Genomic DNA, 23,750 nt, shown 5'->3' with positions numbered 1-23,750 from the left:
AGTTGCTTGCCTGAAGGGCCTAGAACTGGAGATTTTTATACCAGGCAAGTTAGCTACGCGCCTTGGCTCACTGTCATTCGGCAGATAATAGGTTTCAACCCCACTTTCGGCAGCTCTGAATATGGTTTTCAACGGTTTCCTATTTTCACACCACGCAAATATGTATCTTAATTAAGGGCACGGTCGCTTCCTTCTTAATCTCAGCCCTATCCTACAGTATGCCATCGTTGCCATAAGACCTGTCTGTGTCGGTGCGACTTAAAATTATATAGCAACAAAAATCACGCAACTTTCTATAACATGGTAGGGATCAATACACACTTCTACCTGCAAATACTAACACGTAGAGACTTTCGGCAGTGCTGGAATGGGAAAGGAACAGGGTTAGAGCGGCTACAACATTTGCATGATGTGAAAATCATGGCTAACAACAGTGATCCGTAACCTCCATCTTCCGAATGCAAATTTTTACAATTGCATGACCTGTATTACGTAACTGACTCTCTTAGTAGGGATGAATATACAGGGTGAAGCGTAATTCGCGCACTCGGGCGTCGCAGCGCGACTCCTCACATGCCAGCAAAAAAAAAAAAAAAAAAAAAAAGAAATGTCTCTTACAAAATTTCGTCTTGCGAGTATATCCGACAGAAAAACGACGTTGAAGAGTAGCAGTCTGGCAACACTGTAACCACATGTAGGGTAACTACCTCTGTCAGCATAAGTTAGTCGTACTGTAGAGGTGGTGCAGTGGATAGAGTTTTGGGTTAGCATGCAGGAGGTCGAGTGGTCGATCCTGGGTTGAGGCGTATGTTTTTTATTTCGTAAATGTAGTCCAGGTGGTATGGTATCTGGCATCTTAATCGTCAACAGCGATTGCAGCGGGTCCTCTAGAAACCATTTGCACTTACATACTACGATCCTAGAAACCGACAATCATTGGTCAGCTTTGAAAGGCACCCTTTCCACGTCGTGGGCGTGAATTTATTCGCACCACTTCATCCACTAGATATGAAACCTGATCCCATAGATTAGTCATCATCATCATCATCTGTTTACCCTCCAGGCTCGGTTTTTCCCTCGGACTCAGCGAGGGATACCACCTCTACCGCCTCAAGGGCAGTGTCCCGGAGCTTCAGACTCTTGGTCGGGGGATGAAACTGGGGAGAATGACCAGTACCTCGCCCAGGCGGCCTCACCTGCTATGCTGAACAGGGGCCTTGCGGGGGATGGGGAAGATTGGAAGGGATAGACAAGGAAGTGGGAAGGAAGTGGCCGTGGCCTTAAGTTAGGTACCATCCCGGCATTTGCCTGGAGGAGAAGTGGGAAACCACGGAAAACCACTTCCAGGATGGCTGAGGTGGGAATCGAACCCACCTCTACTCAGTTGACCTCCCGAGGCTGAGTGGACCCCGTTCCAGCCCTCGTACCACGTTTCAAATTTCGTGGCAGAGCCGGGAATCGAACCCGGACCTCCGGGGTGGCAGCTAATCACGCTAACCACTACACCACAGAGGCGGACCCCATAGATTAGTACCAACTATTATTCTTGCCTCGTTCAGGTCCATTACATTTCGTTAGGGCCTTACGTTACCAGTAGGCCTAGCAACGTCCAAACTCGGTTACAATTTGTATGTGTTATCACCATGGTCCCAATAATTTTGCCTTTCAACATTGCATCTGGTAACCGCATGCTGTTTAGTACGTATCCTAATGCATTATTATTATTATTATTATTATTATTATTATTATTATTATTATGTTGTAAATGTAGGATACATGTGACCTCAGAAACGGTGTCTTACTGTATTACAGTAGGTAATGTCAGATGGAAATTAGCAAATAAAAAATGCGCCTCAACCCAGGATCGAACCATCGACCTCCTGCATGCCGACCAAAATCTCTCCCCACTGCACCAACTGTACAGCACAACGAGAACGTGCTGACAGCGGTAGTTACCCTACATATGGTTACAGTGTTGCCAGATTGCTACTCTTAAACGTCCGTTTTCTACCGGATATACTCGCAAGACGAAAATTTGTAAGAGACATTTTTTTATTGCTGGCATGTGAGGAGTCGCGCTGCGACGTCCGAGTGCTCGAATTACGCTTCACTCTGTATATGTTTGTCAGTAATGAAAGGAGGCCATGATTTACAAACATTAATCTCACCCAGACATATAACCTATAGATATTGAGGTGTCTGGTACCCATGTGCGAACTACATCAGCAATATAATTTTGCTTTCAGTTCCTCAAGTTGGGCAGCTTCTCAGTTTAGTCCCTACAGATCAGGAATAACATCTTGGAACGAGCACGGAATCGAAACCGGAGAATAAGGGTAAAAGGTAGATAGATAGCTGCTCCTGTTGATCAGATATAGGTTACAGGTGTATCATAACTACACCGACAAAAGAAATTCAGGGGTGCAATCGGTTTGGCGGAGGAAAAATTTGTAAGTGCGTGATTCAAATTTACGAACTTGCCGCATTTGCTATGCCAGAAAGCCAGCCGCTGCCTGTTGCTGTGCGTTAGAGGAAGGAAGGAAGGAAAGGCAGGGGGAGTGGGAGACAGAGATTATGCGCGACACATCACACATCCTGAACAGAGCCCAAAGGTCACCACTACACCGTTGTGAACTGTGAATCGAAATGGGAGGGGGCACATTGAACATCTACTGTAATCAAACAATTGGGTGTATTGTTTCCTTCGTTCAGTATTTCATTCCATTTACAATGTTGTGAGTGAAGGAATACACAATCACGCGGTGGCAGCGTTGCATCTTCGAGCATGTTAAATAATAAATAACGAATAACATTAATTAAGAAACGGACGAGAGGAGAAACGATCTAGTGCATTCCTTGACTGACAAGTGTATCTTAATTACTGTGTGTTCTTCTACTGTGTGTGTATGTGTGTGTGTGTGTGTGTGCAGTTACGGCTGTTTAATAAACGAACTGTGTGAGTCGAACGAGGTAACTTGTGAATACGCGCGGAGCATTATCTCCGTCTCCATCATACATCACACTTCCCCTCCCTCCTCTTCCCTGAAGCACGGCAGCGGCTGGCTCTTTGACATAGTAAACAGGGCAAGTTCGTCAATTTGATTCGCGGGCCCGGAAGTAAGAAAGTAACTTCATTTTCTCGAAAAGAAACATTTTCTCCGCGAATCCGATTGCAACATCGTTCTTAACATAACACGAAGAGCATCCCCAATTTTTTGTATGTATAGTTACGATACACCTTGTTGAGTATCTGATTCGTTATTCCAAGTTTTTGGTTTTTGGAAGGGTGGACAATCACCTTAGCGCCCCTTGTCATAATAATTAGTTGGCATGTAAATTCTCTCTGATTGATGTCCACTTTACTACACAGCACGATCGGAATGTCGAAATTCATTCGCAGGCCGCCTAAAATAGCACCTCTTCGGAAGATCTGCAGCTCCCTCTGTGGTAGAGTGTCGGCCTCTGGATCCCAGGATAGCGGGTTCAAACTCGGCAGAGGTAGTCAGGTTTTTGAAGGGCGGAAAAAAGTCCATTCGACACTTCATGTCGTACGATGTCGGCATGTAAAAGATCTCTGGTGACACATTTGGTGTTCGCCCGACAAAGTTAATTAAAGCTCAGCTATAGACGCCCAAGAGAGATTCGGTTTGCTTTGCCGTCTAGTAGGCCTAGAGTAAAACGAACGTCGAAACTGACGAGCAAGCAGTCAGATGGCGACAAATTAAAATGCTTCCACATGGTATTATTATTATTATTATTATTATTATTATTATTATTATTATTATTATTATTATTATTATTATTTGATCTATTCGTCAACAGAGTAGTAGTCTTTTAGAATGTAACGAAAGTCGTCACTAATGACAGCATCGAATGATAAGACGGCAAAGACAAGCTTGATTCAACTTGAAGCTCTCGTGTTTGATTCTCTGTCAGGAAGTTGACGAATTTAGAGTGTACGGCTCTTTGACTAAATGAGAGCGTAGAGGCCTTCGTTTCATAGGGCCCTGGTTTCGATATCCGGCCGGAGAGGGGATTTTAATCGCGTTTAACCGCTACACACAATACCTCACACTAGCAACCACCAGACAAACACGCTGTAGTGAGTGAATTCCCTACATATAGCGTTGGTTGTAAAACATGGCTATATACTGTACACACACGAAAGTTCAGCTCCAAGAGATTGATAAAAGGCAAGGAAGAAGTGGAGAAATTTAAAAGTGAAACGTTCACTTCTAGAGAAGCATTTGGTCTTGGGTTGACTCAGACGACAATACAAATGAGAACCTAGCTAATTCCTAGAGTCAAAGGCGACTGGGCATAGTGTTAATCATTCTATCCCACTAAGTACCAAAGTTACGATCTGTGGCAGTTTGTATCTCCCACTCCTCTGGAAAGCCCTCATGAGATATTTATATTCTAATGGTACGTGAGTTACACATTAAACATTGGATGTACAGTATATTTTGAGAAAAGCCACATAAAAGAAACCTTTTATTTCTCGCTTTAACGCCTGACACATTTATAACGGTATTTTATTGTATTTCACCAGAACCATGTTTTCATAGACTACCGTATCCTCTTTCCTTCTTTCTACAAGATAAGAACACGGAATGCGCCACAGGGCTCATTTTATTTATGCATTCGATTTCCTTGACACTATGAAAAACACGATTTTCTGGCCTTTCATCATATGTAACAGCACCTTATTGTTTTTTAATCTCTTCTACTATTTTCCTGCCTTTTATCTGCAATTGTCTAACCATATTATTTGTCTTTATTATGTTTCGTTCTTGTGGTAGCCTTAATCATTTTCAGGAAGCTAATAAAATAATTCCTTTTATTAACTGTATTTTGGCAGTGGCAGTGGGCAAGTAGTTGAACTCAGGTCATGGATTAAAAGATGGCCAAAATCTAGTGGGTTCTTTCTCTCGACATCGCTTTTTCCTATTTGCTTTACGTCGCACCGACACAGATAGGTCTTATGGCGACAATGGGATAGGAAGGGCCTAGGAATGGGAAGGAAGCGGCCGTGGGCTTTATGAAGGTACAGCCTCAGCATTTGCCTGGTGTGAAAATGGGAAACCACGGAAAATCATCTTCAGAGCTGCCCACAGTGGGGTTCGAACCCATTATCTCCCGGATGCAAGCTCACAGCTGCTCGCCCCTAACCGCACGGCCAACTCGCCCGGCCAACTCGCCCGGCCTCGACATTGACTCCGTCATCATATCACACAAAGAAACGCATGTATGTTTAGTTTTCAGCCCTAAGGCTGGTTGGATCCTCAACAGCTCTGCCATCAGCTGTCATATATGGCCTAGGCATCACTGAAGAGGCGTACTAGGGAAATGAAGAGTGAGGCAGTTTCCCGTTGCTTTCCTCACCGAGACAGAAGTTGCTATTACATATCAGTCTCCCAAGTCCACTGAAATGTATGCACCAACCGACCCTATGAGCAACATTTTCACACCATTCATAGCAGGGACTGGCTGCATAAGGAATGGTATTACTAGCATCATATTGTCAAAGCCAAGGATAAGACAGAGACAAAATTGCTCTAGCCCATACCAGAAGACATAGTGCACTGTAAACACTAGGTCCTGCTAGCAAAGGCATACACAAAGAAACAGTGATGTATACATGTCCAAATTGTATATTGGAATCACGTATTCGAAATCAGATGTAGGACTGAGGAAGTAAGAACTTCTTTCACGAGGATGGAGCACCTACTATGCTGCCGCGATCTGAAGAAGGTCCTATTTCTGCTCACCTTACGACGTTGAAACGTCGTCCCTAACAGCTACAGAGAAGAAGATCGAAGCATTTGAAATGTGGGTGTACAGGCGAGTTTTTGAGGATATCGTGGACTGACCACTTCTCAAGTGTGGAATTTAGTTTTTAGAATGGACTATCAACTTCAACTTAACGCTTGTTAGCAAAAATGAAGATTGAATATATTAGACATATTAGAAGGAATGAAGAACACTATCAGTTTCAGTCGTAATACAAAGACTAGATCGTAGACGTAGACCGTATAGAAGAAGAATTTCCTATTGATGAACTCGTGAGAATTGTATAATCTGAACGCTGCTCAACTCTCCGCAAACTTAAGTTAGCTACGATGACGCCCAGTATCAGGAACACATGAGGCAAACAAAGAAGAAGAAGAAGAAGAAGAAGGATGAGGATAAGAAAAATAAGAAAAGAAATATTTGGATGGTATTTTTCTGAAAGCCGCTCTTTTCCGCAATTCTAGGCCTTAATAAATGACATTGACCTCTGAATCGGGCTTCATAGTAGCATTCCAAGAGATAGTAGGTTCGAACTTCATTGCTTACAGCCCTGAAGACGGTTTTTCGAGGTTTCCCATTTCTCAGGCTGTACCTTAATTAAGGCCATGGCTGTTCCTTCCCATTCCTAGCCCTTTTCTATCACATCGTCGTTATAATACCATCTGTGTCGGTGCGACGTAAAAGCCAATTGTAAAAACGTTATTCTATCGTAAGTTAATTTGAAATAACTGCAACATAATAACAGTGTAGGTCTATACTTTCCAAGCGTACACAACTTGTGAGATTCCTATGGTAACTACAAAGCTGTGGTTCAGTCTGTCATTGTTTATACTATGCTACTTCCTTAATTGTGCTTGATAATTTTTTATGACCCTGACCTTGTTAGGATTACCGAGCCAAAGAGTAATATAATTTATCTTCCCTTCATGGTTCACAAACGATACTTTCATTCTTCACTGAATTCTGCATCTTCCTTATTCTGCCACGGAGATAAAGACATCGATGTTAAGGCCTTTGGATTGAATCAACAATAAATTATTCAATCCGCCATCAGGTTGCTCATGGAGTGACCAGGGAGAACAACCCAATCCATGCAGCCATTTTAGATCTAGGGGAGCTATTCGACCGAATTGCTAATGAACTGCTCTGGCAGTCACATGGACTCAGTTTTTGTACCGTACCATCAGCAGCACCATGCGCTGTCCTGCAGGAATTTCACAGTCTTTCCCCATACGAGATGGCACCCATCAGGGATTGGGTCTGTCACTTCTGTTATTTATCCTCTGCATGGATTTAGTGATGGCGAACACCGCACCTATGAAGAATCCTATATACTGATGACGTTTTCTCAGCTCGCGAAGAACGTCGGGACCTTCAGGAACAAACGAAAGTGTGGGAAGCCAGTCTTGTAAATCATGGACTACGGTTAAACATCAAGAAAGCAGAGACATGGAGTGCGGACTGCAGACAGACGGAATCATCGAAATTGACGGACAGGATCTAAACAAAGCTGACCAATTCAAATACCTCGACTCCCTCTCATATGCGAATGATGATGCTCTTCCCGTTGCCCATGCTTGAGTCAATGCGACCTGGCTAAAGTGGAGGCAGGCCAATTGAGACATCTGCGACCACAGAATACGTACTCATATGAAGGTCAACGTCTACAAGAGCGTCGTGTGTCCAGTCGTCCTGTAAGCATGATACACACTATCAGACCAGATCACCAGACCAGACAAAACCGACTGACCGTCTGAGTTTCGATAGAGACTACACAGCTTCAGACCTAACGGGGATAGTGAACACTCCGAATTCATTACAGCAAGTTTATTCAAATCCTGACTAGAGTCGTTTGCGCTATGATATGCCTCTGTCTCTTTCAAAACAACAAATACTTGGGTTGGCACTGCGTGTTCCAGTTATCATACTTGATGTGAACAAAGAACTGTAGGCTTCATTTCGAATTTCTCTATTGGAGTAGGTCTCGCGTTTGATAGCCCACAAACATCGAAACTCTCGGTAGCGTTCCAACCACAACACATCTACACATTACACGACCAGACCGTAAAAGTGTTTGGCAGTCTGGTGGTAGGGACGTTCTACGGATCGATCGCCGGGCTGTCTGTCCAGACAAAATTGGTCTGGCGACATGCCTAAACACTCAGATCATTTCCCGACCGCCAGACCTACAGACTGTCTGCTGGTCTGGTCTGATAGTCTGCACCGTGCTTTATAGATCAGAATGCTGGCCGGCCACCTTCATACATGAGCAAGCTCTGCATGTCATTGAAATGAGCATGCAACGATGGATGCTGGGCCTCACGAGACTAGACCACATCAAGAATGAGCATGTTTGAGTTGTTCTTAGAGTGACGCCCATATATGAAAACGCAAGAGGTCCGAATGAGTTCGTATTGCCATGTTGTACGCAATCATGGACAGTTTATAGGCAGAAGGGCGTCCTATCTCAGTGTAGAAGGACGCCGATCCCGAGGCCGACCGAAGAAATGATAGGCTGAAGGACATGAAACTCCTCACCGTCGCCCCAATGATGCCGTTGATCAGCAGAAGGCAAAAACCCCATGGCACAACAGCCCCGAAGGGGCATTGCCTACCAAACGACCGCTGCGCAGCCCGAAGGTGTCGTGCGGTCAGCCCGAAGAATCATCTCGACCTTTATTCTTGGCTTTCTAGACCGGGACCGCCATCTCTCCGTCAGATAGCTCCTCAATTGTAATCACGCAGGCTGAGTGGACCTTGAATCAGCCCTCAGATTTAGGTAAAAATCCCTGACCTGGTCGAATCCGGGGCCTCCAAGTAAGAGGCAGGCACATTACGCCTCCACCGCGAGGCCAACCTGATCAGCAGAAGTGGCGATTAAAATGTAAGAAAAGGGACAAACCCTAGGAATAAGAAAGAAGAAATCGATAAATGATAGGAATGAACCCGGGCCTCCGGGGTGGTGGCAGCTAATCACGCTAAGCGCTACACCACAGAGGCGGACTATTACAATTATTATTATTATTATTATTATTATTATTATTATTATTATTATTATTATTATTATATCTATTATTATTGTCCGCCTCTGTGGTGTAGTGGTTAGTATGATTAGCTGCCACCTCGGGAGGCCCGGGTGCGATTCCCGGCTCTGCCACGAAATTTGAAAAGTGGTACGAAGACTAGAACGGAGTTCACTCAGCCTCGGGAGGTCAACTAAGTAGAGGGAGGCGGGGAGGCTCGATTCCCACTTCAGCCATCCTGGAGATGGTTTTCCGTGGTTTCCCATTTCTTCTCCAAACAAATGCTGGGATGCTACCTAACTTAAGGCCACGGACGCTTCCTTCCCTCTTCGTTATCTAACTCTTCCGGTCTTCCCATCTCCCCACAGGGCCACTGTTCAGCATAGCAGGTGAGGCCGCCCGGGCGTGGTACTGGCCCTCCTCCCAAGTTGTACCTTCCCGACCCAAAGTCTCACGCTCCAGGACACTGCACTTAAGGCGGCAGAGGTGGGATCCCTCGCTGAGTCTGAGGGAATAACCAACCCTGGATGGTAAACAGATTATTATTATTATTATTATTATTATTATTATTATTATTATTATTATTATTATTATTATTATTATTATTATTTCTAACTTCGTGAGTGAATGATCAGCGTTCTGGTCCTTGATCGCGGGATTCTTGGGTAGATTGTCCGCCGACTCAAGGGAGTCAATTGGGATGGCCTTCGGGTTCTGCCTTAAGATATACAAATCAAAATCCCTCTCCTATCAGGTCAAATACAGACACAGCAGTCAAACCGGAGCGCCTATACGCAGCAAAAGCCATAACCAGAATAAGAATTTCGGAGACAGGAAAAAAGAAGGGAATTCTTATGGAAAATTCTAGGGCCAAAGAAAGTTCCCGTAGATGGTTTCACATTCGAACTGAGGTCAAATAAAGAGCCGTACGAAAAGTTCATAGGGATATCAGTCAACATGAGAAAGAGAAGACTGATGTTTTATGGGAATATCAAAAGGATGGGGACCAACAGGTTGCCGAAAAGGATTCTCATCCTTCAAGAGAAATGGAAACCACAAACTCCGTGGCTTCAATAAGTGCACCAGGACTTGAAAAGGGTGAACGTCACGTGGGAATAAAGACCTAATATTTCTGCAGAAGAGCGGCTAAGAAGCCAGAGGTTCAGAGATCTCTGGCAGGAAAAGAAAAGGATAAGGCAAAACACTTTGAAGAAGGAATGAAAGACTGTATTGTTTTCGTAGCCCATAGATTGCTATTATTATTATTATTATTATTATTATTATTATTATTATTATTATTATTATTATTATTATTATTATTATTATTATTAACAGATTGACAAGCCTCGGGTTCTATTCCAAGACACTCCAGGGATTTTAATTCTGGACTGAGGGCTGGGGTCTATTGAGGCGAACTAAGGAGCTGTTGATACGATAGGCAGTGGATTTGGTCAAGAAAGCCAAGTAATATGGCTGAAGATATCATCGCTGACAATGTGATATTCTAAAATCTACAGGCCATCTGGCTGGGCAGCAGTCGTCTTGGCAGGCCAAGGTTCTAGTGGTCTAATAGCATCTTAATCAAAATGTCAGCATCAAGAATGAATTACTCTATACCGTATAAAAGTCCCATTAACTGTTTATGGATACACTTCTATTGGCCGAGCGAGTTGGCTACGCAGTTTGAGTCTCGTAACTGTAGGCTTGCATTTGGAAGAGACTGGGTTCGAACTCCGCTGTCGGCAGCTCTGCGAATGGATTTCCTAGGGTTCCTATTTTCACGCCAGGAATATATTGAGGCTGTATCTCAATTAAGACCGTGGTTGCTTCTTTCCTAGTCCTAGCTCTTTCCTGTTCCCATCGTTATTATGTGACCTCCGTGCCAGTATGATGTGAAATAAATAGCAATAAAAGAAGGAAAGAACAATCCATCACTACTGCGAATGTATGGAGGCAGAATATACAACTAAGAGAGAACTTCGAGAAAATGGTCGACTGCTGAGGATATCACTTCATCAGCAGTGCGATTTAAGTTCACGGAGCTAATTGAATGACGCCAAAAGGTGTATTGATCGTTGAGCCTCAGCTTACATAACATTGCAGTTAGTTCACTGTCAAGGGCAGAGTATTGTCAACTTTACGCAGATCTCTGTTCCCAGGTAGATTTTCTTAGTTTACGAAAAACACACAAAATCATCGTCAGTTTACATTTACATCCTGGAGGAGCGTTAACTCACCACCGAGACAATCAACTCTTACCACATGGAGAGTGACTCGGGGTATAATAATTTATGAACATGAGGTGTCGACGCGATTGCGAATAGTCCCGATTGCGGATACAAAATATTTGGGAAGAGTGCCAGCTCGTTCCAGGATTTTCCCCTTTCAGTTGCGTATTTATTGCGAACAATCTCGATTGCGGACACCCCAATAATAGCCTCGATGCACCTCGATTGCAGACACTATTTCCTGCAAATAGGCCTTTGTGAAATCAAGCATTTATATTGTATTTTTATAAATAGTGCAAGTGCGAAAAGGTTCATTGTTAGCGACAACCGGGACTGGATGGGCTTTTTGTTTTGTTTTTAGAGCACCTCGCTTATTTTCGAGGTAAGCCTGCTGTGTGGCTCAGCACATGAAGTTAAGGGCAGGAAGTCGGAAGACCCACGGACGCCATGAATCCTCATAGTTAACCGTATTCAACCTTTAAAATAATGGAGACCTAGTCCCATAATTAGCTTTTTTTGTTTGGTCAGAATAACTGTTTGCACTTTTAAGAAGTTTGTCGTTTTTACTACTAATTATTTACGTATAAATTTAGGCTTATAATTATTTCTCATCTATAAAATTCGTTATAATTTTAAATACGAACCGGTACCGCTAAAAATACACTCTTATTGAGAATATACGTTTTTTGAACGCATGATGCTTACGCTTACTCCATTCTGAGGACAAATGGCATTACGTCCAGAATCCCTGTTTATTTTACAAGTTGGTTTATGTCGCAACGACACAGCTAGGATTGGGACAGGAGAGGGCTACGCGTGATAGAAGCGGCCGTAGCCTTCATTAAGGTACAGAACCAGCATTTGCCTGCTGTGAAAATGGGAAATCACGGAAAACTATCTTCAGGGCTACTGACAGTGGGGTTCCAACCCACCATCTCCCGAGTGCAAGCTAGCTGCGCGAACCTAACCGCACGGCCAACTCGCTCTGTTATGGCAACTAGAGCAAAACTTTGGTAAGATGGATGGAAAGAAAAAACCCTGGAACGAGGTGGCACTCTTCCCAAATATTTTGTGTCCGCAATCGACACTGTCCGCAATCAACACACAACCGAACATGAGACTTGAACACGAAGTGCCGTTGTGACGTCTGTTTCTTATAACTGGGATCGATTCTAAGGCTTCCAAATGCGTCTGATTCACATCTAAATATAGGATGCCTAGTAATTACGGGATTTGCCTAGTGGAGGCGGTAAAAGTGAGTTCTCTTCATCCGTAAGAATGTTCTATTATCTGTTAGGAAGTTGAGATACTGAGGAACGAAACTTCCACTTTTGCGGAGATATGCAGGAACGTGAATCTGGTACATGAACGTTAGAGGATTGGTCATACTGATTAAAAAAAATTAATTCGATATCTCACACCGTTCTCATTTTATCAGCTGCTGAATTTAGCCAATCTGATCACTATGGGCCGATTGCAGAAGCGGCATTTAGACGATGTCTACGGTTAAACAATGCCTAAGTATGGCTGCCGCATTGCAGAGACATTATTTATCACTTAGACACTGTCTAAAACCGATGTTCAACCGGTCATGTTTAAACACTGCCGAGAGCACTGTTTAACCTCAAATGACAGGAGTGAATCACAATCAGAGGTTATGTACCGTGAAATATGTAATTTGTATTATCATGTTGAGACGATTCCGGGAAGAATGGTTAGTCCGACGGCCTCTCTGTGGGTCGCCCGCTGCTAAATCGCAGCAATTCGTTTGACATGCACGGGGAGATAATAAAAAAATAAGGTTCCGCTTTACGAGAGACTTGTTTCTTGAGACTGACAAAGTGACAGGCCGGTAACTGTCAACTTGAATACAATTCTTGGCAATCGATATATTTTATTATATACATGGGGTAATTTCCATGGAATTATAGGTCACTTCGACTACATATCACAATTACGTGTCCCGATCGTCTGAGGGCTGTCACATACATCAACCGGGAGAGATTCACTTATATTTACCGCCAAGTAAACACACATAATAGTGAAAACTAAAAAGTAGGTTGTATGGGATTTTTACATATATAATCGCATAGGTTTTCGGTAACTATCAGATAGGAAAAGGAAAGTGGTGGTGATTATCGTTTAAAGAGGACTGGGGAAGAAGAGCCGTGGCCATAATAGCCCTAGTATTTGCCTGGTGTAAAAATGGGGAAACTACGGAAAACAATCTTCACGGCTGTCGATGATGCGTTTCGAATCTACGATCTCCAGAATGCAAGCTACATCTATATGGCCCGTACAACACACTCGGTTACACATTACTATTGCTTCATCTTCCCTTCGTCGAAGCTACCGTATTTATGAGTAGATTACACTCACTGTAACAACACTATAACGAAAGCTACACTTCCCCGTACGGTGGCGTGTCGCTTTAGTGTCGATAATATTATGAGATTTAATTTGCACCGAAAGCGATACTCTTATCTGTGGGCAAGTCATGCTCAGCCATATTTGAGTAATGTGTAGGAAGACAAACAGCTGACTGGCGTTCGGCGCACGCACCGACGAATTTCATTGGTTGCGACAAGCAAAGAGTTACATGAAAGATACTTCAGTTTCCATTTTCAAACCAAAATTGAAACTTTAAGGGATGTCTAATTAAACATCGACTGAACATTGTTTATGCAATGGAAGATCGTGAATGATTTAGACGTTGTTTAGGTAGACGATGCCTAAGGCTTAAAACTAGTCATCGTTTCTGCAATCGGCCCTATGTGGGCAAATTCAAATGGGCTTTGCGAGGCGGGGCTGACATATTTGCATGTAGCTTAATGTCGGCTTGAAGGCCATGCCTAAAAATCAGCATCAAACACAAACACATCGCGGGTTTCAGCTCGTCACCGTAGCGTACTTCCTACGGCACGATCCTGACAGATCGGATGTCCGTGTTCAAATCCCTCCCCTGGCGAAGGTTTTCACTCCATTGCTGCTCCCAAGCTGGTCTTAAGCCAAGTACAAATTTATCAACACCGGCTCGCAAAGCTCATTTGAACTGGTTAATCATCATGGTGGTGAAATTTTTTTTCCACCAGGCGGGCTTCCAGTGTCTAATGATATGTTCAAACCGGGCGAGTTGGCCGTGCGGTTAGGAGCGCGCAGCTGTGAGCTTGCATCCGGGAGATAGTGGGTTCGAACCCCACTGTCGGCAGACCTGAAGATGGTTTTTCGTGGTTTCCCATTTTCATTCTAGGCAAATGCTGGGGCTGTTCCTTAATTGCCACGACCGCTTCCTTCCCCTTCTTAGGCCTTTCCTATCCCATCGTCGCCATAAGACTTATCTGTGTCGGTGCGACGTGAAACAAATTTTAAAAAAATATGTTAATTTTCTCTCTTTTCATTTACAATATTCAGTCGTCTTTCTTTATTTCTTTCTTTCTTTCTTAATCCGTTTACGCTCCAGGGTTGGTTTTTCCCCTCGAGCTTAGAGACGGGTCCCACCTCTGCCACCTCAAGTGCAGTGTCCTGGAGAGAGACTGTGGGTCTCTGGGATACAACTGGACAGGAGGACCAGTACCTCGCTAATGCAGCCTCATCTGCTATGCTGAACAGGGGCCTTAAGTTGGGGATGGGAAGATCGGAAGGGATAGACAAGGAAGAGGGAAGGAAACGGCCGTGGCTTTAAGTTAGGTGCATTTCCGCATTTGTCTGGAGAAAGGTGGGAAACCATGGAAAACCACTTCGAGGATGGCTGAGGTGGGAATCGAACCCACTCTACTCAGTTGACCTCCTGAGGCTGAGTGGACCCAGTTCCAGTTCTCGTACAACGTTTCAAATTTCAGGGAGAGAGACGGGACCGGGCGATTTGGACGTGCAGTTAGAGGTGCGCAACTGTGAGCTTGCATCCGGGGGATAGTGGGTTCAAATCCCACTGTTGGCAGCCCCAAAAGTGGTTTTCCTTGGTTTTCCATGTTCGCACCAGGCAAATGCTAGGGCTGTACCTTAATTATGGCTACGGCCGCTTCCTTCCAACTCCTAGCCCTTTCCTATCCCATCGTCACCATAAGACCTATCCGTATCGGTGCGACGTAAAGCCACTAGCAAAGATAGAAGGAAGAGACGGGAATCGAACCCGGGCCTCTACGGGTGGCAGCTAATCACACTAACCACTTCGCCAGAGTTTCGGACAGCCATACAACAATTACGTAGCAAAATCTGTAAACCGGATAACGATTCCTGTTCGATCAAGAGTTATTTAATGGTAACGATGACAGGATGTGTCTGAATATTTACCCAAGTGTAAACGAGTTCTTTCATACGACCCTAGTCTCATGCACCGGATAATTCACTAGGGACATTCCGCGGGCTCCGAAAACCATTAGCAAAGCAATTAATGAACCGTTAATTACCAGTCATTATTTCTAAATTACAGGCATGGTTGCAGAATATAAGTTTTGGATGTTTCCAGGTGTAAAGTGTCCAAAATAAGCAACGATACATTCGATTACAGAAGCACAGTTTCTAATAATCGAAATTTAAGTTAAGGACATATTAAAAAGAATGGCACAACAGCCCTGGTGGGCGTTGGCCTACTAAGCGATCGCTGCTCAGTCCGAAGTCCTGTAGATTATGAGGTGCCGCGTGGTCAGCCCGACGAATCCTTTCAGCCGTTATTCTTGGTTTTCTAGACCGGGATCACTATCTCACCGCGTCAGATAGCTCTTCAACTGTCATTGTCATCACGCAGGCTGAGAGGACTCGAACCAGAGCTCAGATCCAGGTAAAAATCCGTTACCTGGCCGGGAATCGAATCCGGGACCTTCAGAGAAGAGGTAGGCGATCGCGGTAAGTATAGCTGGTCAATAATCTCATAGTTCGCCTCTGTGGTGTAGAGGTTAGTGTGATTAGCTGCCACCCCCGGAGGGCCGGGTTCGTTTTTCGGCTCTGCCACGACATTTGAAAAGTAGTACGAGGACTGGAATGGAATGCTCTCAGCCTCGGGAGGTCAAGTGAGTACAGGGAGCTTCGATTCCCACCTCAGCCATCCTCGAAGTGGTTTTCCGTGGTTTCCCACTTCTTCTCCAGGCGAATTCCGGGATAGTAGCCAACCTAAGGCCACGGCCGATTCCTTCCCTCTTTCTAGCCTATCCCTTCCAATCTTCCCATAGAGAAGCACTCTGTGCAGAAGCAGAAGGCTCCTGTTCAGCATAGCTGGAGAGGGCGCCTGGGCGAGGCGGAAGTGGTGATCCCTCTCTGAGTCCGAGGGAAAGATCATCCTTGGACGGTAAACGAATTAAATAATAATAATAATAATAATAATAATAATAATAATAATAGTAATAATGAAATGGCGTATGGCTTTTAGTGCCGGGAGTGTCCGAGGACATGTTCGGTTCGCTAGGTGCAGGTCTTGTGATTTGACGACCGTAGGCCACCTGCGCGTCGTGATGAGGATGAAATGATGATGAAGACGACACATACACCCAGCCCCCGTGCCAGCAAAATTAACCAATGATGGTTAATCGAACCCGGAACCCCTGTGACCAAAGGCCAGCACGCTAACAATTTAGCCATGGAGCCGGACAATAATAATATTAATAATAATAATGTCACATCTATATCGTCAACTCCCTCTGTGCAGGTTCAAACCTGAAGACAGGACAATCCAGTTGACAATCGTCGTATGATGACGGCATGGCCTGAGTGGCTCACATTGGTAAGACAATGGCTTTCTAAGCTCAAGTTGGCAGATTCTAACCTTGCTCATTCCAGTATAGCCTATTTGCAGGTGCTAAAATACGTCATCTTATTTGTGGTAGATTTACAGGCACGTAAAAGAACTCCCGCGGGTTAACCATAAAAGTAGCTGGTGGGACGTAAAACCAATATTATTATTATTATTATTATTATTATTATTATTATTATTATATAATTCGCTGGGGCCATCAAGGACCACGTTAAGTCTTGTTGCGTTTGACACTGAACTTGGCCTTCTTTAGAGCCCAAATTTCCCTCATTCTTTGTGAGTGGGCCTGCTTACGCTCCTCTGTCCAAGGGGCACCGTGTCTTCTCTTCGGTTGCTCGTTTCGGTTTAGCCCGTTTGTCAATATTTTCTTGCGGAAGAGATCTCTGTTAAGGGCGTCTTCAGCTGAGATATGTAGCATTTGCAGGTCTTCTTTGGTATTTCTAAACCAGGGAATTGTGGTTTTGGGGTTCGAATAAAAAAGTGAAAGATTTCTTTAGTTAACTTTCTTCCGTCCATTCTTTTCAGATGACCGTAAAATCGTGCCCGTCTTTTTCTGATTGTGTCGGTAATTTTTCTCTATTTTGCTGTAGACTTCCTTGTTGGATCTCTTTTGATGGATTCCATTTCTGTACTTTGATCCCAAGATTCCTCTCACAATTTTGCGTTCTCTTTTCTCCAGTTCTTCAAGGAGTCCTTTGTTGGTATTTAGAGACAGGGTTTCGGCTGCATATAGAACTACTGGCTTCATAACTGTTTCATAGTGACGTATCTTGGTGTTTTGGGAAAGGCATTTTTTGTTGTAGATTGTGCGGGATGTTTGGTAGGCTATTTCCAGTTTGCATACTCGCTCCTGAAGTGCTTCTTTGTCCAGTCCATTTTTCATGATGATCTCACCCAGGTATTTGAATTTGTCTACTCGGGTGATGTCTCCGTATTTAGTATGGAGTTTTGGTGGAGCCTCTTTGATGTTAGTCATTACTTCTGTTTTCCCAAACGATATCTGCAAACCAGTTTGTTCGGCAATTTCCTTTAAAATTTCAACTTGAGCTCTAGCAGTTTCTATGTCGTTTGAGAGAACAGCAATATCATCGGCAAATGCTAAGCAGTCTGTTGCGATCCCCTTGGATTTGGTTCCTATTCTCAATGGACTGTAGTTGGTTTCCTGTAATCTCACCCGCCAGGTTCTGATGTTTTCAAGAACACAGTTGAAGAGTATCGGGGATAGCCCATCATCTTGTCGGACTCCTGTTTTAATGTCAAAGGAATGCGAGAGACATCCGTGGAACTTCACCTTGGATTTTGTATCGGTCAGGGTGGCTCTAATTAATGCCAGCAGTTTCAAATCAACTCCAAATTCATTTAAGATGTTTAGCAGGACTTCCCGGTCAATGGAGTCGTACGCTTTCTTAAAGTCCACAAAGACAGACACATAATTCTTGGACCTTAGTGTACAATATCTGATGATCGTTTTGAGATTTTGGATCTGTTATTATTATTATTATTATTATTATTATTATTATTATTATTATTATTATTATTATCATTGACGTCGGCATATAAAATATCTCTAGGGACACATATTTTGGCGTTTGGACTCCAAAATTAATTAAATCTCAAAAAGTGGCCACACTCATTGAGAGATTATGGGATTAGTTGTAAGTTATTACTGGCAATTAAAAGGTATTTATGTTGACAGTTGGACCGCAATGGGAATATTCTTTTTACAATTTATTTTAGGTCGTACCGACACAGATAGGACTTATGGCGACGATGAGAAGGAGTGCTAGGATTGGGAAGGAAGCGACCGTGTTCTTAATGAAGGTAAAGCCCCATCATTTGCCTGGTGTGAAAATGGGAAACCACGGAAAACCATCTTTAGAGCTGTCGACATTGGAGTTCGAACCCACTATCTTCCGAATGCAAGCTGATTACGTATCCCAAACCACACATATGAAATGAATGACGTGATATTTTAAAGTAGGAAGGCAAAGGGGTAAATTACCAGGTTCCGGTACATAGTTTGCTCCTGTCGAATAGCACCAAGGGGTCTGTTCAAGGCTGCACCTCTCCATCCGACGGACGAATCGTCATCAACAGCATCATATGCCCTCACTCCATAAGAACACTTTGGAGAGGTTTGTAATTGTATCCAGGCTTTTGACACGCAATCTAGTGATTAGAAATTATATACCACCACCTCCTCTACCATACGGGCCAACATTCTGATGGCGAAACTTTTTTTCGACGAGCGGGACTCGAACCGGCTAACCAGGGTGTCAGACCATTTATAAAACTCGCACCTTAACGATCATGGCCACCAGGCGGGCTACCTGTGACTACGAAGATATTATTAGAAAAAATACAAAAGTTGATAACAAGGCAGCTGGAATTGGTAAGATTTTTAGGGATATACTAGTAGCAATTGGTTGGGATATATGACCATAATCTGAATTACTTATTTGGTTGATGTTTGCATTATCTATTTTGCGGCTCTTTGTTAGTGGATATTGATGCTAATGTAGGATATTGATGGTAATGAGGTAGTGAGAGGATGAAACTCGGTATCGGTGCATACTGTCCTGTCGAATAACACTCAGGAGTCTGCTCAAGGCTTTACGACCCGATCCGACAGGTGTATCACCATGAAGAGCATCATATGTCCTCACGCCATGCACACACTGCGGAGAGGTTTGGAATTAAATACATGCTTTCGGCACGCAATCAAGTGATTAGAAACGGTATACCACCATCTCTCCTACCCTGTCAGCCAACATTCTGATTGTGAACATATTTTTCACAAACGGGAGTCGAACCAACTAGCCACGGTGTCAGACCATGTAGACTTGACGCTTTAACGATCATGTCCACCAGTCGGTCTACTGTTTGTATGACGGAGCTCTACTGAACGAATGGAAAGTTGCCCAGTGTACAAACACGTAGCCTAATACCGAGCTATGATATTTTGGCAATAAACACGCGAAATAATGTGCTAAGAAATTGATAAACAGCGATTACGGCAATCTGTAGCACATACTACCATTTAAAGTCGTTCTAAAAGGCATAGGTGTACCCTTTTATTGGCAAAGTGACGATAAAAATCAGTTTATTAACCAACCAAGAAATATGTGTGATAGAGTGGTCCTTCCTTCTGGTCGTGCTTGCACTGCGGGACAGAAGAGTTTTCAGCAGATCCCGTTTTTATGTCAGGAAGTGTATGTAGCGGATTGCGGAAGTTCTTAATCTGCTGACTTGTTTAGTTGCACCATGAGGAAAACAATGAAACAATTTTCATGATGATCAATATTTAAAGAATGTGGGGTAATCCTCACTACACTCAGTTAATTACTTTATGTCCAGAGGACTTTATTTTTACTTTCTGAGCAGTTTCATAATAATGCCAGCGGATCCTTTACGATTAAGTACGGTATAAGGTACGAGAAGTATCATTAGAAAAGAACGCACCCACATGTCCAAGGTTGGATTGAAGTTAGCAGACAAATACGAGCTCAGTGACATGGTTCATGCCTTACTACTGAGAGAAACTAAATTTTAAATTCATATGTTAGAGATATTCGAGTCTCTGAACTTCCGTTTCCTGATACAGGGTCTGGGATGAGGTGAGATGAAATTTGATGACATATACTTTTTACGGCCGGATGCCCTTTCTAACGCCAACCTCAGCTGGGGAGCTAATAGTCTAATATTGCCCACCTTCTCAGCCAAGATAACACGATCTTCCTCCACTGTCCGTAGATTGCCGTAGTTTGAATATGTGTATAGTATGCGAACCTTTCCTTGATACGAAGTTCCGATTCAGCATTAGGCACTAGGGAGCTCAGGGATCAAGAAAAGGTTCGCATACTATACTCAGAGTGGCTATCACAAATGTGCTTTCACCTCAATTTCTTCACTCACGTTTCTCATGGCACTGGGATAAATAAGCTAATTTGGATCAACATTATTTCAGTTTCATTCTATTAGGCATGCAGATACTGTAATAAATCCTACGATGTAATAGGTTATCACCTTGTTAGAACAACTCCACTCGTTTATAGCGATCAGTTCAAGCTTTTTAATGTGAATCAACACCGACAACATATATTTCAATTTATTTCTCCTAGTTATTAAGTAATTACGTAAATTTAACTTACTTGCAATCTCCTTATTCCGAATTTCGTTAACCTCACGCACGGCTGTAAGCGAACATTGCTTTGCACTTGCAGGCGAATCAATGTAGCGCATGGACATGTTTGCTCGATATGATACAATACTCAGCTGTCATCTCACTGATGTAAGCTTACTGATGGAACTTAATAATAATAACCAAAGTAAATTAATTCTAGATAACATACAAGAGACAAGAAATTCGTATTTCCCTGTTTGTATATTAATTTTTATTAGAACGGTACAGAATGTTGAATAACACAACCTCCCGTATCTTTAAACTTCTTTGTACTAATCTACTCCCCATTTAGAAGAACACTGTAAATGGAGTAAGCAAATACTCCCCTAATGTCAGTGACAAAAGTCGCAATGAAGAACTAGCAAGTAACAAAGCTGTTTCAGAGGAATCCAGGGTACAAAATAATAAACAATGGCATGACACAGTTCGTCGTTGACAAGATGACTAAATATGAATGAGAATATAAGTAACCTAATGGTTGATTCAATTAGTGGAATAATGCAATTTTTTGCCAACTACTCACCGTTTGTAACGACAGCATCTATAGCAGTAATTTGCTCTTCTGTAGTTCGAAATAGTTCACTAAAATCCGCCATTGTTGTCGGTTGACAGCTGGTTAATGTAGAACGTGACAGCGCGAGAAGACGGACTGAAGAAGGCTATGCCAGTTCTGCGGCGTGTAATTAAACAGCCTGCTCTTATTCTGGCACCGTCGTGGCCTTCACGTCTTACAAAACAGACGTAATCATTAGATCCACCGGTACTTTCACTGTGCCGCGCTTGTTGCGTTGTTTCTTGTCGACTCAGCCAATCGCTTTCGTTCGCCTACTTGGCAGTATGACTGTAGACTCGCCGCAGTGCTGGTCGATCACAGGTCCCATTAAAGTGGAACAGTCCGCGAACCTGTTGAGATGCAGCAATACGTCCGTCTAGTGCGACATATTGACATCTTGGGTGCAGGAGATTTTTTTTTTTTTTTTGCTATGGGCTTTACGTCGCACCGACGATGGGATATGGAAGGCCTAGGAGTTGGAAGGAAGCGGCCGTGGCCTTAATTAAGGTACAGCCTCAGCATTTGCCTGGTGTGAAAATGGGAAACCACGGAAAACCATCTTCAGGGCTGCCGATAGTGGGATTCGAACCTACTATCTCCCGGATGCAAGCTCACAACCGCGTGCCTCTACGCGCACGGCCAACTCGCCCGGTGGGTGCAGGAGTTTGCTTCTGCCCATAACGGAGTCTATATTCTTGAATGCTGACAGATAATTGTATACCGATACCTCATTAAGTGTAGGGGTAACGTGCCTGCATCTTACCCGGAGGCCCTGGGTTCGATTCCCGGCCAGGTCAGGAATCTCTGCCTGGACCTGAGGGCTGGTTCGAGGTCCACTCAGCCTACGTGATTAGAATTGAGGAGCTATCTGACGGTGAGAAAGCGGCCCCGGTCTAGAAAGCCGAGAATAACGGCCGAGGGGATTCATCGTGCTGACCACACGACACCTCGTAATCTGCAGGCCTTCGGGCTGAGCAGCGGTCGCTTGGTAGGCCAAGGCCCTTAAAGGGCTGTAGCGCCATGGGGTTTGTGTGGCTGTTTACCTCATTAAGATGTGGAGACGAAAATATTTCCGCTTGCTGCCTATTTATAAAGTTCGGATGGAAACATTCTTCGTGTAATGAGTAAGGTGCATCATCAACGCTTCCAGAGAAACCGCTTGTAATATAAACAGGTGATTTTCCACTTATTATTTACAAGTTAGCAAAACAATCAGCGTGTTTATTTTGAGGAATTAATTACACCATTAATACCGAACATGTATTTCCTTCTGCTCAAGTCTCGGATACCTACTTCAGTCTTCTTCTTCTTCTTTTACTACCACTTTTCCCACACCCGTGGGGTCGCTGGTGCGAACTGCGTAGCACATGTGGATCTGGCTTTGTTTTACGGCCTTCCTGACGCCGACCCTATGTGGAGGGATATAATCGCTATTGCGTGTTTCTCTGGTGGTAGGTAGTGTGGTATGTTGACTGAATATGAAGAGGAGAGTGTTGGAATGGACACAAACATGCAGTCCCCCGATCCAGAAGAATTTATCAGAAGCGATTAAAATCCCCGTCCCTGCCGGGAATCGAACCCTTGACCCTTTGCACCGAAGGGCAGTACGCTGACCATTCAGCCAACGAGTCGGACATCTACTCCTGTCCTAAATGTACTTAATTATTGTTACAGTAAGGGAAATGACTACAATAACCGACATTTCCCAGACTGAATTTGTGCATGCAGGTACCGTACTTAAGGTCATAACCAAAATATTATCAGTTCCCAGGTGAAGAGACCAAACCGACCAAGTAGTTATACGGTATGGGTCACATCACTGTCAAAGTAATGAATATTAAATTCTCCTCTGTCATGTTCACCTTGAAAATGATGTACTGTAGATAAAACAGTAAGGACAATTCATAATGACACCAAAATGCGGTAAATGGTTCATGATATTTTATTAAGAAATGTCGTACCACGGAGTGAAAGAAACAAGCAGGAAAAGACGCTGTACCTTAATTAAGGCCACGAACGCTTCTTTCTCACTTCTGGGCCTTTCCTATCCATCGTCGCCATGAGAACTATCTGTGTCGGTGCGACGTAAAGCAAACTGAAAGTAAAAGTGAAGAAGATTGAAACAAATACCAGAAAGTAATGAATATTAAATTTTCCTCTGTCGTGTTCATCTTGGAGATGATGTAGACAAAACAGTAAGGACAATTCATAAATACACCATCATGAG

At 43.6% G+C, this 23,750-nt stretch overlaps 1 protein-coding gene across 1 annotated transcript in view; it reads right to left on the bottom strand.

Annotated features, from left to right (window-relative positions):
- LOC136873843 (beta,beta-carotene 15,15'-dioxygenase) overlaps window positions 1-21,777 on the bottom strand; it is a 169,767-nt gene extending 147,990 nt beyond the window's left edge. The window contains exon 1 of the mRNA XM_067147122.2: window positions 21,494-21,777. Coding sequence (XP_067003223.2) covers window positions 21,494-21,566 — 73 coding nt within the window. The 5' untranslated portion in view covers window positions 21,567-21,777. The remainder of the gene's footprint in view (window positions 1-21,493) is intronic.
- Window positions 21,778-23,750: the final 1,973 nt, after the last annotated feature.

The sequence above is a fragment of the Anabrus simplex genome, chromosome 1 (assembly GCF_040414725.1).
Source record: "Anabrus simplex isolate iqAnaSimp1 chromosome 1, ASM4041472v1, whole genome shotgun sequence".
In the NCBI taxonomy this organism is placed as follows: Eukaryota; Metazoa; Arthropoda; class Insecta; order Orthoptera; family Tettigoniidae; genus Anabrus; species Anabrus simplex.
Note: the sequence above shows the minus strand (reverse complement) of the source record. Positions and strands in the feature narration are given on the sequence as shown.